At 36.0% G+C, this 21,512-nt stretch overlaps 1 protein-coding gene across 3 annotated transcripts in view; it reads right to left on the minus strand.

Moving 5' to 3' along the window:
• Nucleotides 1-21,512, minus strand: part of LOC150091582 (uncharacterized) — a 110,774-nt gene that overhangs the window by 11,291 nt on the left and 77,971 nt on the right. For all 3 annotated transcript variants that reach the window (XM_090384672.1, XM_090384664.1, XM_090384681.1), the window contains exon 2: nt 12,208-14,180. In XM_090384672.1, coding sequence (XP_090240798.1) covers nt 12,208-14,169 — 1,962 coding nt within the window. In that variant the 5' untranslated portion in view covers nt 14,170-14,180. The remainder of the gene's footprint in view (nt 1-12,207; nt 14,181-21,512) is intronic.

Below are 21,512 nucleotides of genomic sequence, written 5' to 3' on the forward strand. Positions count from 1 at the left end.
ATGATCAATGTTTAACTTTTTATTTTAACTTCATCTGTGACCAGCTAGGCCATATATGATATATTTGTAAACTTCATGTTCTGTGGTAAACTGCGTTTGCGGCTCATTTTCTGTTTTCTGAACGAGAAACCGGGGTTTCCGAGAGAAAAAAACCATGCTACCTTCGCCCGAGGCCGACTAACTCAGCAACGTTGTGGTAAAAAAAACCAATAAATGTTCCTTGCATCATTATATCAACTGTGCCACCCACGAGACCGTCTCAACTTGTAAAACTTCAATAAATTCCTAACAACGTCAAGAGACTTTAAGTAATAATCTTAACGTCAAGTGAATTTAAATGCGGACCCTTTTAAACTGATGAAAACTGACGCAGCTACTCTTCTGTCATGGCTTCACTAGCTTGAAAACCGAATAGTGAGACTTTAGGGAGTTGATTGCCATTGCCGACTTTTTTCTACAGTGTAGTCGTTAATGCAAAATAAGCAAGTACAAATTAGTCCCTTAGCTGCATTTTTTTTCGGTAGGCATCGAGCGAGTCTCATAATAGTAAGAATAGTACTTGTTAAGAGCCTAGAAAGATTTTATTTGGAATCAAAAGATATTTTTCATATTTTAATGATTGGTTCAGAAGCACTTACCCTCTTTCCAAAGAATTTCGGAATAAGCGATTTTCTAATCTAAAATGGAATAGCAAAGCTTAATTCACGGAATTTACCTCCTAATCATGAGGGTTAATTCATGAAATAGAGAAAGTTAAAATGCGAGAAGTTAAAAACTTAGCATTTAAATCATCTCGAGAAAAGTGCACTAAAACCATGCATTAAATGAAAGGATGGAAGGAACCTTTTACCGTACTTTCATAGCCCATGGTTGTACTTTATATCACAACGAACCAACGGCAAAGAGCTGCGCTGTTCTTCAAATAACTTCGATGCTAAGTTTTTAACTTCTCACATTTTAATTTTTTCCACTTCATGAATTAACCCACACGATTAGAATACATCAAGTTCTATAGATTAAGCTCTACTATTCTATTTTATATTCATCGTGTTCCGGAACTTAAATCTTATGCTAATAATCATTTATATTGCAATTTTCTGATGAAAATAAGGGGGACTGTTTTTTTTCATCCCCAAACGTCTCGCTTGCTAGCAATACGATTATCTTCTCATTATTTTACCTTCGTTGCAAGATCAAGATTCACCTTTATAATACATGTACAATATATGTCATAGGCATTTTCCAAGTTTTTGGAATGAGACCATGCAATGCCAATGTGCGTCCTAGAAACTGAGCCGCAAGGAAAAGTGACCGACATTGATACTGCATACAGGTGCGGTTGTATTTTAAATTAATTTAACGAAATGCCGTAGAATTACCGAAAAGTCACGACTTTCTTATATCAAGTCACGATGAAGGGTTTTACAAAGTAAAATATTCTCCTTATTAATATTTAACACCTTCTTTTCTGCAGGCTACACGAGATCCATTCGGTATGGTTTGTAGTTCATGTAGTAAAGGTTAGGAATCAAACGGAGGTCATCGAGGCTGTAGGTGGTTATCTGGTTTTCCCCCTTTAGGAGTTTATGGGATTTTCGACATAATGAATCGATGGTTATCAATTTCAATTTTGTTTCGAAGCAGGAATTGCTATTTGTTTTTGGAATAGATAACTTCTATTGCAATGTTTCTGGATATGTCTGAATGGCCAGTATTAATCATCTTCGTGTTAACAACGCCTGAAACTAGCTCAATAAACCTGTTAGGATCACATCGACCTAATAAAGACTGTAACAGCATTTATTCAGAGAAGAAATCGAACTTAACTTTTGTTGAGCTTTCACTAGTGGTATGCATATGAGACATTAACCTCTTTCTAAATCAAGTTCTTCGCTGATCACTGAACGAGTTTTCTTTTCAGTATCCTAAATCGTGGGTTAATTACAGTTTACGCTTCGATGTAATTAAGCCAATATTTTACCAGAGGTTATAAACTGTAGCCCAGTTTTACATTTTCAACTTTAATTAGTCTAGATGTCATCGTAACTTATATTACACGCCCTTTCCCTGTGAGTGTTAAATCTTTTCTTTTACATTCATAATCCAATCTTTGTCTATTATAGTTTTCCCAGATTAAAAATGAACTTTCTTTAAATTGTCATGATGTGACCGAGAGGATAACTTCCTACAAATAGTTCTTTGGCTTCGTAACTTTTAGTTATTTGATTTAATCTGCGTAATTAGTATTATTATTTTTTGTCTTCATTTATTCTGTTTTTATTCGGGTACTTAAACATGAATGAAGAATAAAGAAGTGTCTTGCTATCTACCTATACACTCACTGGCCAAAAAAAATTAGAAACTTTCATTCAATATCTAGTAGGGCCTCCTTTTTCTCGAATTACAGCCCGTACGTCTTGTGGCATGGATGATAAGTATCTGAGGCGGTTTAGCTATAGATTTGATCATTCCATCAGGATATTTGTCAGCTACTGTATTTTGGTCGATAGAACACTGCAAAGCCGACCTGCTGCCCTTTCCAACGTATCCCAAACATTCTCAATTGGATTCAAATCTGGAAAATTAGGTGGCCAGGGGGTAGATGTTGGAAGCCTTGGGAATATTCTTCGAACCATTCAGATAATACAATATTTGCACAGTGAATAGTTGTGTTGTCGTCTTGAAAGAATCCATCGAAATCCGGGTAAAAATTAAGCAGTGCGGGCTGAAGTTGGTCCGATACGACAGAAAGATATTCATTGGAGTTAACAAGACTTTCTAACGGTATGAGCGGACGATGTTGGTACGGATCTAGTCCGTACCAGGAGAACATATCACACATCACGATACTACCTCCAGCCGCTTAGGTGCTGGATAAGGGACAGTCTGAATGCATGACTTCATGAGGTTCATGCCACTCATTTACTCTACCATTGGTGCAAAAAAAGTGCAAATGGAGACTCTTCAGACTACATGATCTTTTTCGACTGTTCCACAGTGCAGTTTTGGCGTTGGCGGCACCACTCCAGTCGAGTTTTCAATTTTTTATAGTTAGATAACTATCATATCCTAGATTCTTCAATATACGCCGCATTGTTCGTATGGAAATGGATCTTTCTTTTCCTAAACTGAATTTGTATTTGCTATACACTGGACCCTCTATTCTGACGCACAATTCGCTTTAAGTTCCTGCTATCTTATTCTTGGAATACCGAATTTCTGCCGCATTCTCCTTTCTTCTTCCACTGGTATACTTTTGAGATTATTGCTTTCGATACACTTGTGATTTTCTTTGTTTTCTTAATTGTAGCTCCTGCTAAACATGCTCCAACAAACACCTTTATGAAAATCGTAAAAATCACCTGTCTTCCCCACGAACGGATCAATTAAGAATCCCCAGAAAAGCGTACAGTATTTATTTGATAGGAACTTTTGATTACACGATTTGACAAATTATATTTGCATACCGTACATTTAATTATGCGTTGACACCAATTTCAAAAGGTTTCTAATTGTTTGGCCAGTGAGTGTAGCTAACTTTTCGAACAGTGAGTGTACTTGGAGATATGTTTGGTCTCATAGATAGTCCTTAAAGGGGCATTAAAACTTAAAGGGGCATTATTAAAGAATAAGATAATCTTTAAACCTAATGATATCCTCTATTCTCACTCCCTTTGAAAGGGTAATAGGCCATTTGTTTGTTGTAACAATTTTTAGCATGGAATAACAGTTATTCTTTATTGGCCAAAATGCTCATTGATACTCGTGTTTTACTGTGGGAATATTTAAATTTATTACTGGCTAATTGATTCTAATTACTATCATTAACAGTTAATCGTTTGTGGTACACGATAGAACTGATGAACAGGTATAGTGTAACGTCTTGAAAGAATACATCAAATGATCTTAAGAGCACAGAAGCCACTCATTTTAAGCCTTATAATGTAATTACTATTTTCAAGTTATTACAAGGTTATTTTCACATGTTCTGAATATTACTACAAGACACTCGTTAAATATTAGAGACTTTTTCTTTGATATTCTTAATCCAGCAATAATGGGGATTTTTTGTTTGTGATATTTAGTCAATGTCCCAAGAAGTTATTAAGGTTCTCCTAACATCTGAATAACCTGATGTGACAGAGGCGTGAAACTTGTCCAGTAGAAGACCCTACAGTCCTAAACTATACTGCAGTTCCATTTTTATGATGCTAGTGTGAGTTATTACTGATTATAAAATTTCTATTTTTCTCAACTCTTTCAATCATTCACTATTCAAATGTTTTTATTTTCATTAAACTTGATTTTCTATGTTTGTTTTTAATCCAGTAAATTGAAAATTAGACTAGTGCAGCGGTTTCTAAAAGTGCAGGTTGCGATCCGCCGTGGGTTCGCCAGAAAATTTTAAAGGGAGAGTCGATTTGTAAAATTTTTGCCTGGAGTTTTAAATGTAAATTATTTTTATAAAGTTTTAAAACTTCAATATTGTTTTATTTTATATATGAAGATTAAAATTTAATTATTAAAAGTAAGTGGTATATTTATTTCTTGTCACAAACTTTAACCCAAATGAAATTATTAGTTTAATTTTATTATTATTATTATTGGCCACATGATGCGACGAAGCCTGAGGCTTATGCTGCACTAGCCAAAAAAAATTCCCGAGTTACCCTGAGAGAGAGAGAGAGAGAGAGAGAGAGAGAGAGAGAGAGAGAGAGAGGAATCACCAAGAAAGAGAAGGATGATGATATCTAGCGCTGGACCCTGGGTTTGCCAAGCCCATACTCACCAGATGTGAGCCCCTGGGGTTTAATTTTGGGGGATACGGGGATCGCACAAATTCATTTACCATTTTAGAGGGTCGCAATATAACAAAGTTATAAATTGGCCCCTTATTCTTCAATAAATTAAGAAAAATTTCGAGATATACAGTAATTTCGCAACATGTATGCATTCAGTGGATTAGAAACAATCGCTCTCTTGAGAATAAAGAACTATATCCTGGGGAAAGGGAGGCGTCAATCGACTGGCCTAAAAATAGTTCATGAAGTATTAATAAATTTGATAGTCGTTTAACCTGAACCTGTTACATGATATTTGGCTATATCAGGTTATTAGAAGCAGACATTAAGGTCGGAATTAAGCAAATTTGTAAAGAAAAAAACATTTTTTTAGTGCATGTGACGGTTTCGATATTCTCTCTGAGAATTCAAAATGAGTAAATTGTAGAGATTTTTGAGCGCATCAGAAAATTAGGCCATATTGGGCCGTTGTAAACTGTGAGTTCTGTGGGCGATTTGCTGTTTTCGCCTGAGACCGACAAATCAGCCACCTTGTGAAAAATAACCATAAAAAAAATTAATCGCAACATTGAGGAGGTTCGAACTCGGGTCTTTTCTACCCAACCTGGGAAAAGGGTAATTATACCAACTGTGCTAGCCATGAAGGCTGTAGACTGATTAACCAAACTCATATGAAACATTCTATAAATGAAAACATTGGCCATGAAAAACTTAGTATCAGAAAAAGCCTGATTTCCTTGCAAATCGATGAAAGGAAACTAAGCTTTTTCAGAATCAGCCTTAATAAACAAGAAGAAAATAAGCTCTCTTGGAACGAGAGCTACTATTGGACTTTTTATGTTAATAATTTCATACATTGTTGTTTAATCTGCGTAAAACTTATAAAAATATGTGATATTAAATATTCACAACTGAAGTCAGTTTAACGTTGTACCGTACATGTTACCATGCAGTAGTAAGCAATCGATAATTCTAAAAATCAAGTGCAATACCACCGATACTACCAATTTGTTTATTGAAGACAAATGTTCAAAACCATCATGGGACTCCACAACCCTTCTCCTTTCTTCTACTATCTAATAGGAATGATTCCTTCTGGGGATTATGAACTAGCATATTGATAGGATATGTTTGTTCATACAAACATCCCGTACAGTTCGGTGGTACAGCTTTAAAATAAATTCGAAGATCGACTACTGAATAATAGACCGGAGCAAAACTAATGGGTAACGCTTTTGGAGACTTGCAGGTCAGCTAGCAAATAGTCTCACTGTTACTATTACATCGTTATTATAATGGCAGTGTAAGTAAGTTATGATGAAATAAATTAACTTCGGACATTTGGGTGGCTTTTTATTGCTTCAAGGCGCAAAATAACTAAATGGCAGCACGTGTTTTCTGGGCTTTCAACCCAAGAACATTAACCTACTTTTCCGTGAGTGTTATTCCGAGTAACCACTTGAATTTTTGTTTAATGTCCAATCAGAGAGATGTAAAGGTCGTCAAGGACTTAGCAACTGTCACATTTACCAGGAAATCAAACCTTCTAACTCGTAACCATATTGGTGGACAATATGAAGGTGGCAGTAACAAAGACAAGAATGAAACTACTTATTTCTGAAATATACAAATGAAAATTTATGCAGTGGTATAATTAATCATCATCAATATGTTTACAAAATGCGGAAGTTTTCAAAAACTCATAAAATTATTATAATTATTTTTAAACAAAAGAGTACGATCTAATAGATATGCTTAGATATTAGTCAAGCATGATCGTTTCCTACCTTTTTTTTTTTTGACAGTTCAGAGGTTTCTCGGATAATATTTCTCGGTTCCTATTAACTGTATATCCAAGTATAGTCTGATGATGGGTTCAGCAAGGTTCCCGAAACGTTATATAATTGCATAGTACATTTAGTGGATACGGCTAAATAAACTTACTTTTGAAAAACCCACGTGGTATGAGAGTGGTCATTTAAAGAGCAAGAACATCTAAACTTAAAATTATAACGAGGCATCTCACATTAAGCAGCACTTCATCTTCAAAAGAGATAAATTTATGATTTTGTTCCCATATTGGCGAAAATATGAGTCGTCAGTCGAAAAAATTTATTTTATTAATTATTATTAATAATTTATTTATTATTATTATTACTATTTTATTTTTATTACTTTTTTATTTACTAATATGTACTAATTTATTTTAATGGTTTAACTACAAATTTCAATAACAAAACTGTTGCACTCGTATGTGGACAAATAAGATTTTTTTTTTATCAGAATTAAAACAAATAAATAAAATCGTTTCAATTTTCTATTCGTTTCGCTAGTGTCAGGTTCTGTTAATTTTTCAGGAAACAAAGTGCAATATGTCGCATGTCACGTTGTGTTTATCAGCGAAGAATTTTCTTCTTTGCCAACGAATACATATTGCTGCAAAGGCGTGTACCAACTAAAAATCTAAATAGTGCGTTTCCTCTCAACCTAATTCTTCTGATACAGGTCGAATTAAATATTATATTTAATTGTGTACACGTTGGGCAGACTTTGGGTAATTTAATGCAGCCATGTGCAGTTCATTATTTGACCAAGGTATGTAATGTCACGTTTCACTTACTCGTGGTTAATATTATTTTCATTTGGTAATGCTTGTGTGAATTTTCAATTATATATCTTGTTTTTCCTGCTGCAAAACGCCATCAATGAAAAAGCAAAATTGTTGCACGAATTAATGATCTTATGAACCAAAGGTCAAAATAAAATTCCCTCAAAAACATCACAACACGCTGATTACATCTTTGAAGTTATGAAAATCATAATTTAAATAATAATTCGTTCACGTTTTTTGTTTATTAAAATCCTGAAATTTGCATATAAATCGATATTTTCGTTTAATAGAAATAATTTTCAAAGGGTTGGGTTAAAAACAAAATATATGTAGTAATAAGGACAGGAGTTAAGAAATACAGTTTGTTAGGAATACCTGATTTTTTTCTCCACAAGGAACAGTAAATTAACAGGCATTGATAAACAAAATATGTTCATATACAAAAAACTTTCTTAATCACTGCAGCAGGTGGAATTTGAAATTCTATATCTTTCCTTTTTTTATTTTCAAATTTCTCATTTTTTACAAAAAAATAACTTGTTTTCCAAATAATAATAATAATAAATAAAAATAAATAAATAAAAAGATTAATAAAATAAAATTATTTATTTAATTCAACCCTTGAAATGCCTACGGAAATGGTGCTTATATAAATATTACAGGTTGTAGTATTTCTTGTTGAGATCATGCAGAACATAAAATTGGGGCATTTGGCAGTGTTGATTGAACAAAACAGTAATCAGAAGGGTCACCAAAATTTCCGAAGAGGAGGTAATCCTCGCGAGTAGTACATCTGGAAAAGACCTGGGTTCAACACTCATCAGTAATGCGAAGAACTTTTTACGTCCTTCTCCCTCACACCGTGGCCTAGTTAGCTGGTCTGGGAGTAGGTAGTAATGTTCTTCTACCAGGAACTCGGATTATTTTCGTTTAAAAAACACGAAAACCGATTGGACAACACACGCGATTTATAGGTAAAGTACATGGAAATCGGATGTGAACACTCTATACAACAGACAGAAAACACGATACAATGAGCTACCAAGCTCCGTTGCCATTAACTTTGGACATTTATTTGGACTGGGCAGTGGAGATCATTGATTGCAATTCTGTTGGTTCATGACTAAGTCCTTATTGAAATCAATGATCTATGCTACGCAGTCCATATCTTATCGGGTTTGCTGCTTAATGTAAACAAGAATTATCGCTGGAAAAAAACCAAATAATGGATGTAAAGGTCAAAATCTAATCAGAAACAAAATGTTCTTAAGTAAAACATTTTAAAACAAGTATCAAATGTTTAGGCTACACTTTAACATGCAAAAAAGAAGAAGACATTAACAATAAAATAATAAATCTTGATAGAGTAACAAAATAGTCATCAATTGTTTCATTTAAAAAAATCTGGTTTTTAAATGAGAGCTTGAAAACGTGATTGATCACTAGTCCAAAGATTCACAAGATTAAGAATTTATAATAACTTGATAAGATCTGCAGTGAAGCTTGGATCTTAAAGAAACAAGATGAAAGAAGACAGCTGTTTTAGAAAGGAGATTTATGAGGACAGCTAGTATTTATGGGTACACTAGTATAGATCTGAAAGAAATGAAGGCGTAATGACACCACTAAACAATATCCCATAATTGATTACATCCAAATATGGAAGGGCCACACGTCGATAGAATGGAAAGTTCAAGGATCCCAAACAGGATCGTAAATTACAAGCCCTATGGGAGAAGATTAATTGAAAGACCATCTCATAGACTGTGTAATACCGTAAGAGGCTACGTGGTCTAATACTTACTAGTTGAAATAAGGAGATTTAATAATCTGTGTGTTGGATTTTAATTTTAGGGTAACAAATTACAATAGTCAATTTTAGGAAAAAGTGTTAAGACCGCTATGTCGATCTCATAACACTTTTTGACTCCCTAATATGCAAGTCGCCTTAATAGATAAGAGAAAACAGAACGAATTGGGAAGTCGGAACTTAATGTGTTCCAACTGCCGATTAAAAAAAAAAAACCCTCAGTCAAAATGAAAACATGCCGATATTTAAACTAGAACTTCGTATGTTATTTTATGAAGCCTTTTCTAGTTAAATAAAAGAATTAAAAGATATAAAATAATTCTAATGGAAGAAATACAAAGTTAATCTAAGTATCACATATACAGTATAAAATATAAGGGAAAATTTGTTGCACCATAAAAGTGTTGAAAGTTATATGGGCTACGTTTGACATAATTTAGTGATATTTTGAACTGTAATGTTTTTCCTCAATTGCTATATTTTTTATGGTTTTGTCCTTGGTTCAAGGCATATTGTACATTTTTCTATTATTTTGAGGAAATAAAACAAAATATGACACCTACTTTATTAAAAATGAAATTTCACAGTACATTCCTATCCTGTTTGCAAAAATCTCTCTTTGTCTTGGCTTCTTGTAATGTGGGTTAGACTTGGCGCCCTTAGTTCAACCATATAATTGTCGCTACAGATAATAAAATGTTTGTGCTTCTACACCCACTTACCTATTTCAGACAACTACTACTACTACTACCCTTGTACAAGACAATTTGAGCTATTCTTTTCTGCTAATGACATTCTTTTAGGCATTCAACCATAGCAAATTTCGTGCAGATTTTTTTAAAAGCAAATTCCACACACGGACACCACAACAACATAATCCGCTAAGATACAAGAATTTTTGATAGAGATATATACACAAGTGGTAGTTGAAAGGTTCTGAGACTGTACCTGTTATTTAAACTGACCTAGCGGGTAGCATGGTGAATATAATCACCATATTCCCAACACCGGGTACCGTTGTCGGTAGGATCACTGTCCTCCCCACACCAGGTGGAAAAAACCTGAGTTCGAATTCCGTTGCTGACAGGAAGAATTTTTTAGGCCTTTTCCACAACGCTGCTGAGTTAGACAGTCTCAGGCGAGGGTAGCATGGTTTCTCCCGGAAACTCGAATCCCATCAATGAAATGAGGAAATTTTATGTCCTTTTCAATATAGCTGAGTTAGTCGGTCTCAGATAGCATGTTTTTTTCTCCCCAGAAACTCGGATGTTTCGCCCAGCAAATAGGCAAATCGAACACAGAACACACGAAATTTACAGACAGTATATTTACGCCTTAGTTGATTTGGCGCATATAATTTACTTCTGCAACGTTCAATCCATCACTCAGATATGTGCAATTGTTTTTTTTTTTTTTTTTTTTTCGATATGTTCTACAGTAGCTTTTTTTCACCTACATATCGCTACCAAATTTGAGACTGTGGTCAATGTCAGAACTTTTCAAGAAACGCTTGTAATAACTATAACAGTAACAAATAGAAAAGAAAGATACAAATCGTGGAAACAGAATTATTTTTAGGGAAAACTATGAAATATGAACATATCCGGTAGCATAATAGCTACTGTCACTGTTCAATAACGCTATCTTGCAAATACAGATCTGGTAAATTACCGTTTGGCGGAAGTTGAGGCTTAATTCGTAACAGGAAGAAAGGAACTTTTACTATTTTTTTTTTCACTCGGAAATTTGAGTTTTTGATCCTGCAAAAAGATTAGTCAACACACGAGAGCTACAATGGACCCAACTACGGAGTAGCCGAATTAAAGGGATCCTCTCCCACATAAAGTAGCCTTTTATGGAATTTTTATGGGCCTTTTTCACAACGTGGCTGAGTTAGACGGTCTTTGGGGAGGGTATCATAGTTTTTTCTTCCGGAAACTCGGGTTTTTCATCCAGTAAACAGAAAACCGACCACACAACATACATCATTTACAGATAATATGCACAAAGCAATATGGCTTAGTTGTTGATGCTCCTAAAACCCTACAACAATAACAACCACCACATAAAGCAAGTGAGAAAACCCCTTAATTATCTCAGTATTATCTTTAAGAATCAGTGAAAGTTTTGTAAAATTTATGTTAAGATCAGTATCTTAATTGACTTGATGAATCCCCATATTAAATCATAGACTGCAAAGTAGCTGAGAACAGGTGCATTTTAACCTATTTACCTTCTCATTAAGAAATCTACCTAAAAATAAGAGTCCAAAAGGATGGAACTCCAGCAGATAGCTGCCAGTCCAAATAATAATAATAACGGTAAATTAATTAAAATGAATCAAAATTACATCTTTCTAAAGAATCCTTCCAACTGAAGTGGAGCACGATTCTCTGACATATCCAAGTAATTAGAACTACAAATAATATTTACTATAATAAAGAAATGCCAGTAATCTGATAATTGTGGCGGTCACAAACCATCCATAAACATTTGGAATGGTTCTTCTCATGCACACAAGATTAATGAGAATTGTTGCGACCTCACATATTCACTCTTCACTCAAAAGAGTATGGCCTCATTTGATAACACCTCAATAGTCAGGAATATTGGACATGCAATATACATACAGTAGCGATTTCGAAACTCATAGCCAACCCCGTTTCTCACACGACACATTTCATTATTTTGAATTGAGTGTACCATTTATAAATAATATTTCGAATTATGGTTCCTTCTTGGTTCCTACACTCTTATGTGATTTCTTTGTGTACTCCTTATTGATTACTCCTCGGACCAAAACAATTCAATTTATCCTCTGTTGAGGCTATTTTGATGGGTGGGATAAGTACATTGTACTTCTTCTGAGTTCAGATAGTTATATAATTGACTTATCAATATAAACCAAAACATTTAAACAAAATATTATTCAATATTTATATATTCTGTTTATTAAGAGATTATTGTTAAAATTTCAAGCTTACCTTTACAGGCTCTTTCTTCCCTCTGTTAGGTAATGGTGAAGAGGGAAACTTAGGTTTACCATTTTTTGCAATTTGTTCTCCCCCATTCGACTGTAATAGGTTCGCTGGATTCATTATCACCGCCTCTTCTCCATTTGGAGCTTTCAACCCGTTATCACCATTGCTGATTTTGCCATTAGATTTGGAGTCGGCTGCAAATTTTACTCGACGTCGCTGCAAGTACTGGAGGGAATGTGCATTACACGTACAGTGTGGTGGGTGACTATCAAGTCCATCAAGCATCCCTGGATGCTGCCAGCCATTGTTTCTGTGGTAATATTCGCAAAATTCACAGGTGCAGCTTTTAGTGGTTCGAAATGATTTCCTTTCTAGCTTCTTCCTGTAATGCGGTTTCCCATCACTACTTTCCTTGTCTCGTTCTTCGTCTTCTGCATCTTGAGATGACCCATCTGGTGGATGGCGTCCATCTGAACTGGTATCAGGATTAGTTGAGGAACTTGGAGTTTTTGAATGATTCCTATGTGAAGGATGATCGTGAAGGTAAGGGTCAAAGGTAGCCCAAGAATGTCGCACACGAGCACATTGACAACAAGGATGTGGGCAGCCTTCTCCTGCTTGATAAGGAGGAAAGAGGCTATCACTAGATGCATGATGATGAGGATGGGAAGGATGGTGACATTGGTGGCACATACCATGCATCCCTGGAAGGTAGTAATTGTCATAACCCCAATGACCAGAATGCAATTGATGCATGATAGCCGACCGCACGTATTCGTTGCAAGTAGGACAACCATGGTGACCCCCTGGACCATGTTTATGGACTTCTTCTGGAGCAAAACCATTTTTGTGATTGTTGTTTTGAGGTTCAGAATTTACAGGAACATCCTCTACCTCTCTTAAACGGCTAGGGGTGGCTTGCACTTTACGAGTCACTGGCTCATTACCTGAGGGGACTGCTGATTGTGGTTCATTATCAGGTGTTGAGGAATTGGAGGGTGGCAACTCTTCTTTTGTGTTTTTTGTAAATGTGGTTACTGATACTGGTTCGTTACCTGACGACGACGACGTAGAGGCCTGTTGTAAATTCTCTTTAACGTTGGTTGAAGTCGCCTGTGGTAGAGGTGGAGGTGGAGGTGGTGTGCTGTCAGTCCTTGTAATACCGCTGCTTTCTGGTGAGTTTGATTCCTTGGCCTCGGTATTATCTCCACCATTTGGCACCTTATTCTTAAGAGCTCTAGCTAGAGAATTCATAATTTCTCTACGTATATTGTCAGTATTTGAGGCTGAAGCCGTAGGCCCACTAGTTTTAATGTCTTTGTTCATGTTTGCACTTTCTTTTTGAAGAACTGGCATGTTTTGATTAAGTTCCGAAGTTTTCTTTGTGTGTGACTCACTTCCTGATAAGTCCAATCCCGATTTAGAAAGGTTCTTTACTGCCTGTGCGACCACAGATAAAGTCCTCTCCTCTGTTCCAGTTTCTTTATTCTTGAATAGATGGCTGTTTAGAGTATTGCTATCTACAGGTGTAATGATATCATCAGGAGTTGATATCCTGTGGACATCGACAGATACAACTACTGAATCTGGAAGAATAGGAGTTTTACGTTCAAGTGAGTCTAATAGTAAATTTTCTTCTATATTAGTGCTTTTAATTTTCTCCGGATCCAGCCGGGAAAGATCATTGATATCTTCCTTTAGGGAATTTTGATCGGGATTTGAAGGTACACCATTGCTGTTCACTACAACTGGCTTTTCAGATATTGTTTCCAGCTGAGGTCCAGTACTTCGAAAATCTTCGGTGTCGGTATCTTCGTAAATAGGGTTGATACGGCTAACAGTATATACTTGCTGAACCTGGCCAAACCCTTCCGATAAGTGAGTACTGTAAAGAGGATCGTCGGTGAGAACGAAGTTGGGCTTACTGCGATGAGCCTGCCAATGTCCCAGAAGTAGCTTCAGCATGGTTCACTTCACTGAAATAACACAATAGAACATCTTTTTATTAATTACTTGCTGAAATACTTCACAATAATAATAACGATATAATATTCTAGGCAGTATACAATAATATAATTATATTATTTTAATAGTAATCTCGGCAGTATCCTAGTACTAAAAATATTATTTTCACTCATTAGACTGAACAAGAATTAAAAAATTTTTTTAGTAGAAATATGGTGGACACTGCGTAATTTTTAACGCTAATTTCGAATGTGCAGCCCGTTTTTTTTTTTTTTTTTTTTAGGGGTTGTTTTCATGACGTGGCTGAGTTAGCCGGTCTCAGGCGAAAGTTGCATGATTTTTTTTGGAAACTAGGGTTTCTATTCCAGCAAACAGACAAATAGCCCGCAGAATACACGCAATTTACAGACAAAATATACCGACGCCTCACAGCCTTAGTTACTTTGGAACTTAACACGCACACATTCAGTTCGCAAGATATTTGATATTTTAATTTTCATGTACATCGATTTTGGGACTTACGCTTGTGGCAATAAATGATTATTTATTTATTATGACCTATAGATCAGAAAATCTAAAATAAATGCAGAAACCATCGATTTCGAAGGACCGAAATTCGGGATTTCAAAGCCTCTTTCAAAAGTTCGATTATAATTTCCAATTAAATTTTCCAATGTCTTGTTATCTAAGATGTACAAATATATTGATGAAATCATATAGAGTAAAACCTCGATATAAAGATTATATGGAAGTAAAGCTTGTCTGCTAAATCCGATTGTCCATTAAACTCGAAATAAATATATACGGTCACTGAAGTTTTTAGAATATTATGAAACAAGAGTTTCTATTAAATAAAAACGTTAAATATTTGAATAGTACATTTTACTGCACTTCTGTGGAATATAAAAGCTTGATGTATCGGGTGGTGGAAAGTCTGACTAAAGCTTATTCGGAGTCAGTAGAGCTCTGGAGTACCTTTGCTAGAGGTTCAGATTTCTTTCTACTGATGTCGGACGTGAAGAAGGGTGAGGGAATGGTGAAGAAAATTCTAATACACTGCTTCACTATGAATATATTTTAATTGATTACAGAGTCAACGGGTCCCGATAGTTTTCTGATCATTCGAATCTTTTTTCTGAATTTTTCTGAATCTCCAAACCACTGCCTGCCGACCACATAATCTCGTGATGGAGTATGAAAAATCAACAAAGCAAAACAAAATACATACATCAAAATAAAAATAATATATTTTTTGAAACATGATTTCTTTAAGGTGTCATAACACCAATAAATTATTAGTTGCCATTTACGGCAACCACGACCAGGCCTATTTATCTATATTGTTTATGCTGAATATTTTCATTATTTCAATCATAGTTATGAAGCATGCAAAATCTCATACAAAATATTTTCTTTAATAGTTGATGTTGTTGTTGTTGTTGTTGTTGGTTGGGTTTTATTGGCGCATTAGCAACTAAGGCTATAATGCGCCACTTTTAATAGTTGAAAAGGTGTCATATGTACATGACTGCAACCTTTTCTGTAACATCAAACACATATTGTACTTGTATTTACTTCCTGTTCTTCCAGAATATTTAAGTACACAACTTTTTAAGTTTATGAATACCAATACATATAATACACACTGAAAGGAATTCATGGAATACCTGGTTCCTGGGCAACACGATGTTGTCACCCCTCTCGCTACTTGACGAACCACCGCTTGGCAGGTATATAGGTACACTGTATTCACATAGACGGTAATTCGATGTCAGTTTGGATAAATGTCGTGAGTTAACCGACTTTGAAAGCGGGATGATAGTGAGTGCCCGACGCATGAATCACTTTATCGGAGGTGGTTCAAAAATTGCGCTGTCCCGTTCAACAGTATTAAGAGAGTGTATCGGGAATACGCCATTTCCGGAATAACATCTCATCGTGGACAGCCATGAGGGCGGAGAAAGGTAGTGGATGAACGTGGCCGTCGACGTCTGTCTCGCATTGTTTCAGCCAACCAGAGAGTGACAGTGGCACAAATTACCGCCGACTTCGACGAGGGAGGTGCTAGAAACGCCTCCAGCAAGACCATCAGGCGATCATTAGTCGCAATAGGTTATGGGAGCCGCCGACACATCAGAGTCCCATTGCTAACACCACGACACAAGACTCTACGCCTCAACTGGGCGAAAGGACATCGGCACTGGACCTTAGATGATTGGAGGCGGGTCTCCTGGTCCGATGAGTCCCGTTTCCAGTTATTTCGAGCTGACGAGAGGGTGCGTATCTGGCGGAAACCGCACGAAACTATGCACCCGTCATGTCAACAAGGAACTGTTCAGGCAGGTGGACGGTCGGTAATGATCTGGAGCGTGTTCAACTGGCACACATTGGGACCTGTGGTACGTCTAGACGCATCTCTGAACGGTCCAGATTACGTGTCCATCCTTGCAGACCATCTGCATCCCTTCATGGTCATCGTGCGCCCACAGGGCAATGGACTCTTCGAGCAGGACAATGCGCCTCCCCACAGAGCCGTGGTGACTAGAACATGGTTCCAAGAGCATTCCGCAGATTTTACCACCATGGAATGGCCTCCCCGTTCACCGGATATGAACCCTGTGGAGCACCTTTGGGATGCTATGGAAAGGTCCGTTCGCGCTTTGGATCCTCCACCCAGGAATGCGACGGAATTATGGACAGCGGTGCAGCAAGCATGGATGGAAATACCTGTGGGAACGCTTTCGTGAACTAGAGGACTCAATGCCTCGCCGTGTGACTGCTGTTATTCGGGCAAAAGGTGTGTCTACCCGTTGCTAGGTAAGTATCCCATGATTTCCGTCCACTCAGTGTAATACGAGTATGCATAATTGGATTTTTAAAACGCAACTTGTAAGTCCTTATACGAATTAATCAAATGCTTATAAAACAATGAGTGTGATCCGCGAGCCCTGACGATAGGGCTTGCTGATAAAAAAAAAAAAAAAAACTGATGAATCTCTAATTTGGATTATTATTATTTTCTTTTCTTAAAGTCTTTTCTTATAAAGACTATTATTGACACCATCAAAGAAAAGCATCTAACGTGGTATGGACATGTAAAACGGATGCAAGAAAACAGATATCCAAAGGCTATCCGGGAATAGATACCTCCTGGAAGAAGGAGAAGAGGAAGACCTAGGAGAATATGGATGGATGGAGTACGGGAGTGCATGACAGCCCGAGGCTTAACCGACCAAGACACCCTGAACCGCACTTTATGGCGGGAAAAAATTCCTAACAAGAAGTAACTTGTAGGTTGAGGAAACCCATTGTAAATGGAAACACTCCTCTTGAAGAAAATTATTTTCTTTCTGTGGTAGTTTCGAGGAAAAATGCTAAGATCATTAATGGGATTTACCAATATTAATGCGAAGGTTTGCGAGTGTGTCTGTTCTTTATAAAGTTTCTGTTTGTATTCTGGGACAACTACAGAGGTTTGGCAAGTGTGTACTTAGAAACTACAAGATTTAGACACTACATACCGTAGTGAGAAACTACAAGTTTAAATTATATACTTAGAAACTATATAGTTTCTACCAGTTAGTAGATGCATAGTTATAAACTACATTTAGATGCTAAACCCTACATAGGTTTAGAATAGATAGAGAATACAAGACGATGGCGTATGGGGTGTGTTTTAACTCAATCAAAACCTTATTTAATAATTATGAGGATTTAAACTACGGTCAACTCAAAGGCATGCACTGTTGCACTTCCGCATTAACCACTCGGGTATGTTTACTGTACTTAATCCGTCGAGCATTACGATAAAGACCAGACCAATTCAACATAACTTTGCATGACCTTTTACAACCAATGGAAAGCTAAGGATATTAGCCAAAATGTAACCACAACCCCATACCTCCCGAGTGTTGAATGAATGACTACATGCCCAGCAATCCTTTTTGATCAAGTGACGCCGCTTTCTTTCAGAGTTTGCGCGAAAGAGGACCATCGTGGTAGCACAGTGGATATAATCGCCCTCTTTTCCTCGCCGGATGGAAAATGCCAAGGATTTGAATTCCGCCAATGACGGGGGGGGGGAATTTTTATGGGCTTTTTTTTTTTATTATTTTTATTTTTTACAACGTGGCTGAGTTTATCGGTCTCAGATGAGGATTGCATGGTTTTCTCTCCTGTGGTTCAGATAAAAGTCAAATCGAATCACAGAATACACAAAATTATAGTGGCGACAGCATATTGTGTTTGTAAATTGCGAAAACAGGTGGTCCTGTGTTATTTTTGCTTCTGGGGAAGTTTAAGCTACGTGTATCCAGTAACTCTTTTACAAGTTTTCATTGAAAATTTCAGAGTAATTAAAATAGTTTACTAATTATTTTTTGTTTGTTTTTTTAATTCCAGAAATTCGGAAATTATTCAAAATTGATTCACTTGAGCACTTTATAAAGATATTCTTCTAAGCCAGCAAGGTTTTGTACTGAATTTCCCCAGGCTAAATAAGCAAAATATAACATGCGATGTACGTATGTTGAAAGGAAATTACACTTTGAGGAAGTTCATGCTTAACAGTTGGTTTTAGACTTAATTATTATTTCAAAAGCTGGAGAACTACACACGAAGTTAAGAATAAAAACAATGACAAAATAACAAAGATAGCATACTGGGTATGCGTATGATACTGGCCTTCCAAGGTAACTTACTCTATTTTGATAACAACAGCCTGTCACCTGTTGTTACCAGGACAACCCAGTGTGACCTCCGTAACACGAAATTACATTGAAACCTGACCAAATTTAAGCGTGGAAAATTACAAATTCAAACACCTTAGCTAAAATTTTAAACAAGAAATAAAATCCTAGTTGAGAAAAATAAGTAAACCAGATAAGTCATGGAACACAATACTCTTCTAAACCGAGTCGCTTATCTTTAATTTCATCTAAGCAATAATTATTTCTTTGGTGATCTACAAAAGTCGTGTGGCTGTTGTGATATTTTTATTTATTTTCTTGTTTCTCCCTTGCAGCGCAATGAAGGAAAGACAAGGGCGCAGCCAGACAATTAAATATCTAAAACCAACAGTCATGCATGATCCAGTTGATCTACTTTTACAAGGTGGACCAGAAATACCAGTATTAAGGTAAAAACTTTATGACCTTTCATAATATGTTCAAGTGACACTCAGTCTTGTGAGAATTTGTAAACAACTGAAGTCATACAATAAGATCTCTATATTCTGTAAAAGCCTAAATGTTCAGCGATTTTATTTCTCTAAATTTAGTTCTCACTCATTTGGATAATAGGATCGAAGCAATTACCTCTTTTTTTTTTTTCTTTTACAAAGAATGAACTTACGTCCATTCTTTATGAAAGAATGATGACGAAGAGATCATGCGTGACTTTATTAATGATTCACACAGCGAGTTCTAGATATATATATATATACATATATATCTTTTTCATTGTAGGTTGCATTGCAAGTAGTGCTGGTTATATTCGTTTCTTTAGAACCAGGTTTCTTGTCTAAACATTTAATCTTAGTTGAATATCATCATAACAAATCTCAACTACAGGGAAAAACGAGGGCTGCTTTGTTAAATATTACACCTTTGTTGGACAAGATATTTCAACATAGATCGCGATCCATTAAAAGAAAATCAAATTACATTACAAGAGTCTATTAGCGAATCGATGAAATGAAAAAATCTATACTCCCTCCCTGTGGTTATGATCTCTGATATTGTGATTGTCTGAATTAAATAGTATGTCACTTTTTTTAATTTTTAAATTACAGTTTTAGACTACGATTTATTTTAATTTTCTGTACGTGAACTCAAGGTATGATTTCAGGTCAAATATGAAAATGGGTCAAAAGTCCAGAAGGAAGAAATTTTGTCCACGTCATTGTTCCATGTCATGAAAGCATTCCGGATGCACAAGGTAATGAAGGAGAATTTGTATATTCATATTTAAAACTACACATTTTCTTCAATAAAGTGTTCAGTCCATTTTCCATTGTGGAAATTGCAAAAAATGATTGCCACTACGCAACGGGTCCACAGGGTAGATTAAGTAACGCGGAGTTATAAGACTAGAGAATAGGAAATTATCGATATGACAATACAATCAGCACGAAGTTTAATCAAAAACCATGACCAAAATCCCAAAATCCAAAGCGTATAGGAAGAACGGAAAAGAGTTAAAATGATTTACATCTGTAAATTGTATGTGTGTGCTGGCAGTTGCAAATAATAGTCCAAACAAGGTAGTAGACAGTTACCAAGGTTCTAGGAAATCATAAAGAATACCACTTTCCTTTTCTAGGAGAAAACAAATTGGATCAGTTATTTAAAACTTATAACTAAATCCAGACTGTGGCCAATACATAAGCTATAAGGTATAAAAATTGAGCGAGAATCAAATCCAAAATGTGATCTGTCAAAAATATTCCCCCCAGAAGTAGATTTCTGGTTTTGGCTGGGAAAATAACCTTAGCATATTCATTTCTCAATGTAAATTAGGTAATGCTTTTGGAAAACTTCAATATGTTTAACGATTATTTTCCTTTTTTTCATTCGTATTTGCGAAGGTGGTGGGCGAGATAAGGGATAGGAAGAACTAATGTGGTCTCGAAGAGCTTAAATCCATTAATTCGGATCTGTAGACAAGACACTCTTGAAAAATTCATCAAATCATGCTTTGAGGAATTTAACATACAATTCCTACTTATAACTCAGTAGTTCTCAGACCTGGGATCTCGATCTTTTCTTTCTTTGGAAATCACGTTGATTGCCACAAAATAAAAAAATTATGCTAAAAATTAACTTTATTGACAATGAAGAAAAAAAAAAAGTCGGAGAATCGCTCTAACTAGACCATTGCAAGCATATTACCAGTAGTAGAGAAACATTGTATCACATTTGTTCTTTGTCAGCTCTTCACGTTTCTGATCTTTAACTGGAAGTCACAGCTCGTTAAACACAGTTTTATGTGCGGACTTCCAACAAAAGTGACAGTTTCAATACCTGATACTAACGTGCGCTACTTTATCATTCCTATGGCTTTCGATTTATCCATTAGTTTCGTCTGACTTACCTCTTAGGTTACAAACTAGGTGTCCGGTTTCCCAGAGCACAGGATTGGCGCAGTTCGGAAAGTCCTTCATGGGCTCTCACAAACTCAAGAGACAGGATTATCAACGCAGATGAAAGGCCCGAAAGAGAAGACTGCATTATCAGCTGTAAAATGATTTTAGGCCAAAACAGTAAATAAAGCGGCTAGCTTCAAAGAGAGTTGGTTAGTCACAATAATAATCCTATACCCATTTAATACTTAAGACGATAAAA

Source organism: Mastigoproctus giganteus, chromosome 1 (genome assembly GCF_048544385.1).
Source record: "Mastigoproctus giganteus isolate SK-2022 chromosome 1, ASM4854438v1, whole genome shotgun sequence".
NCBI lineage: Eukaryota > Metazoa > Arthropoda > Arachnida > Uropygi > Thelyphonidae > Mastigoproctus > Mastigoproctus giganteus.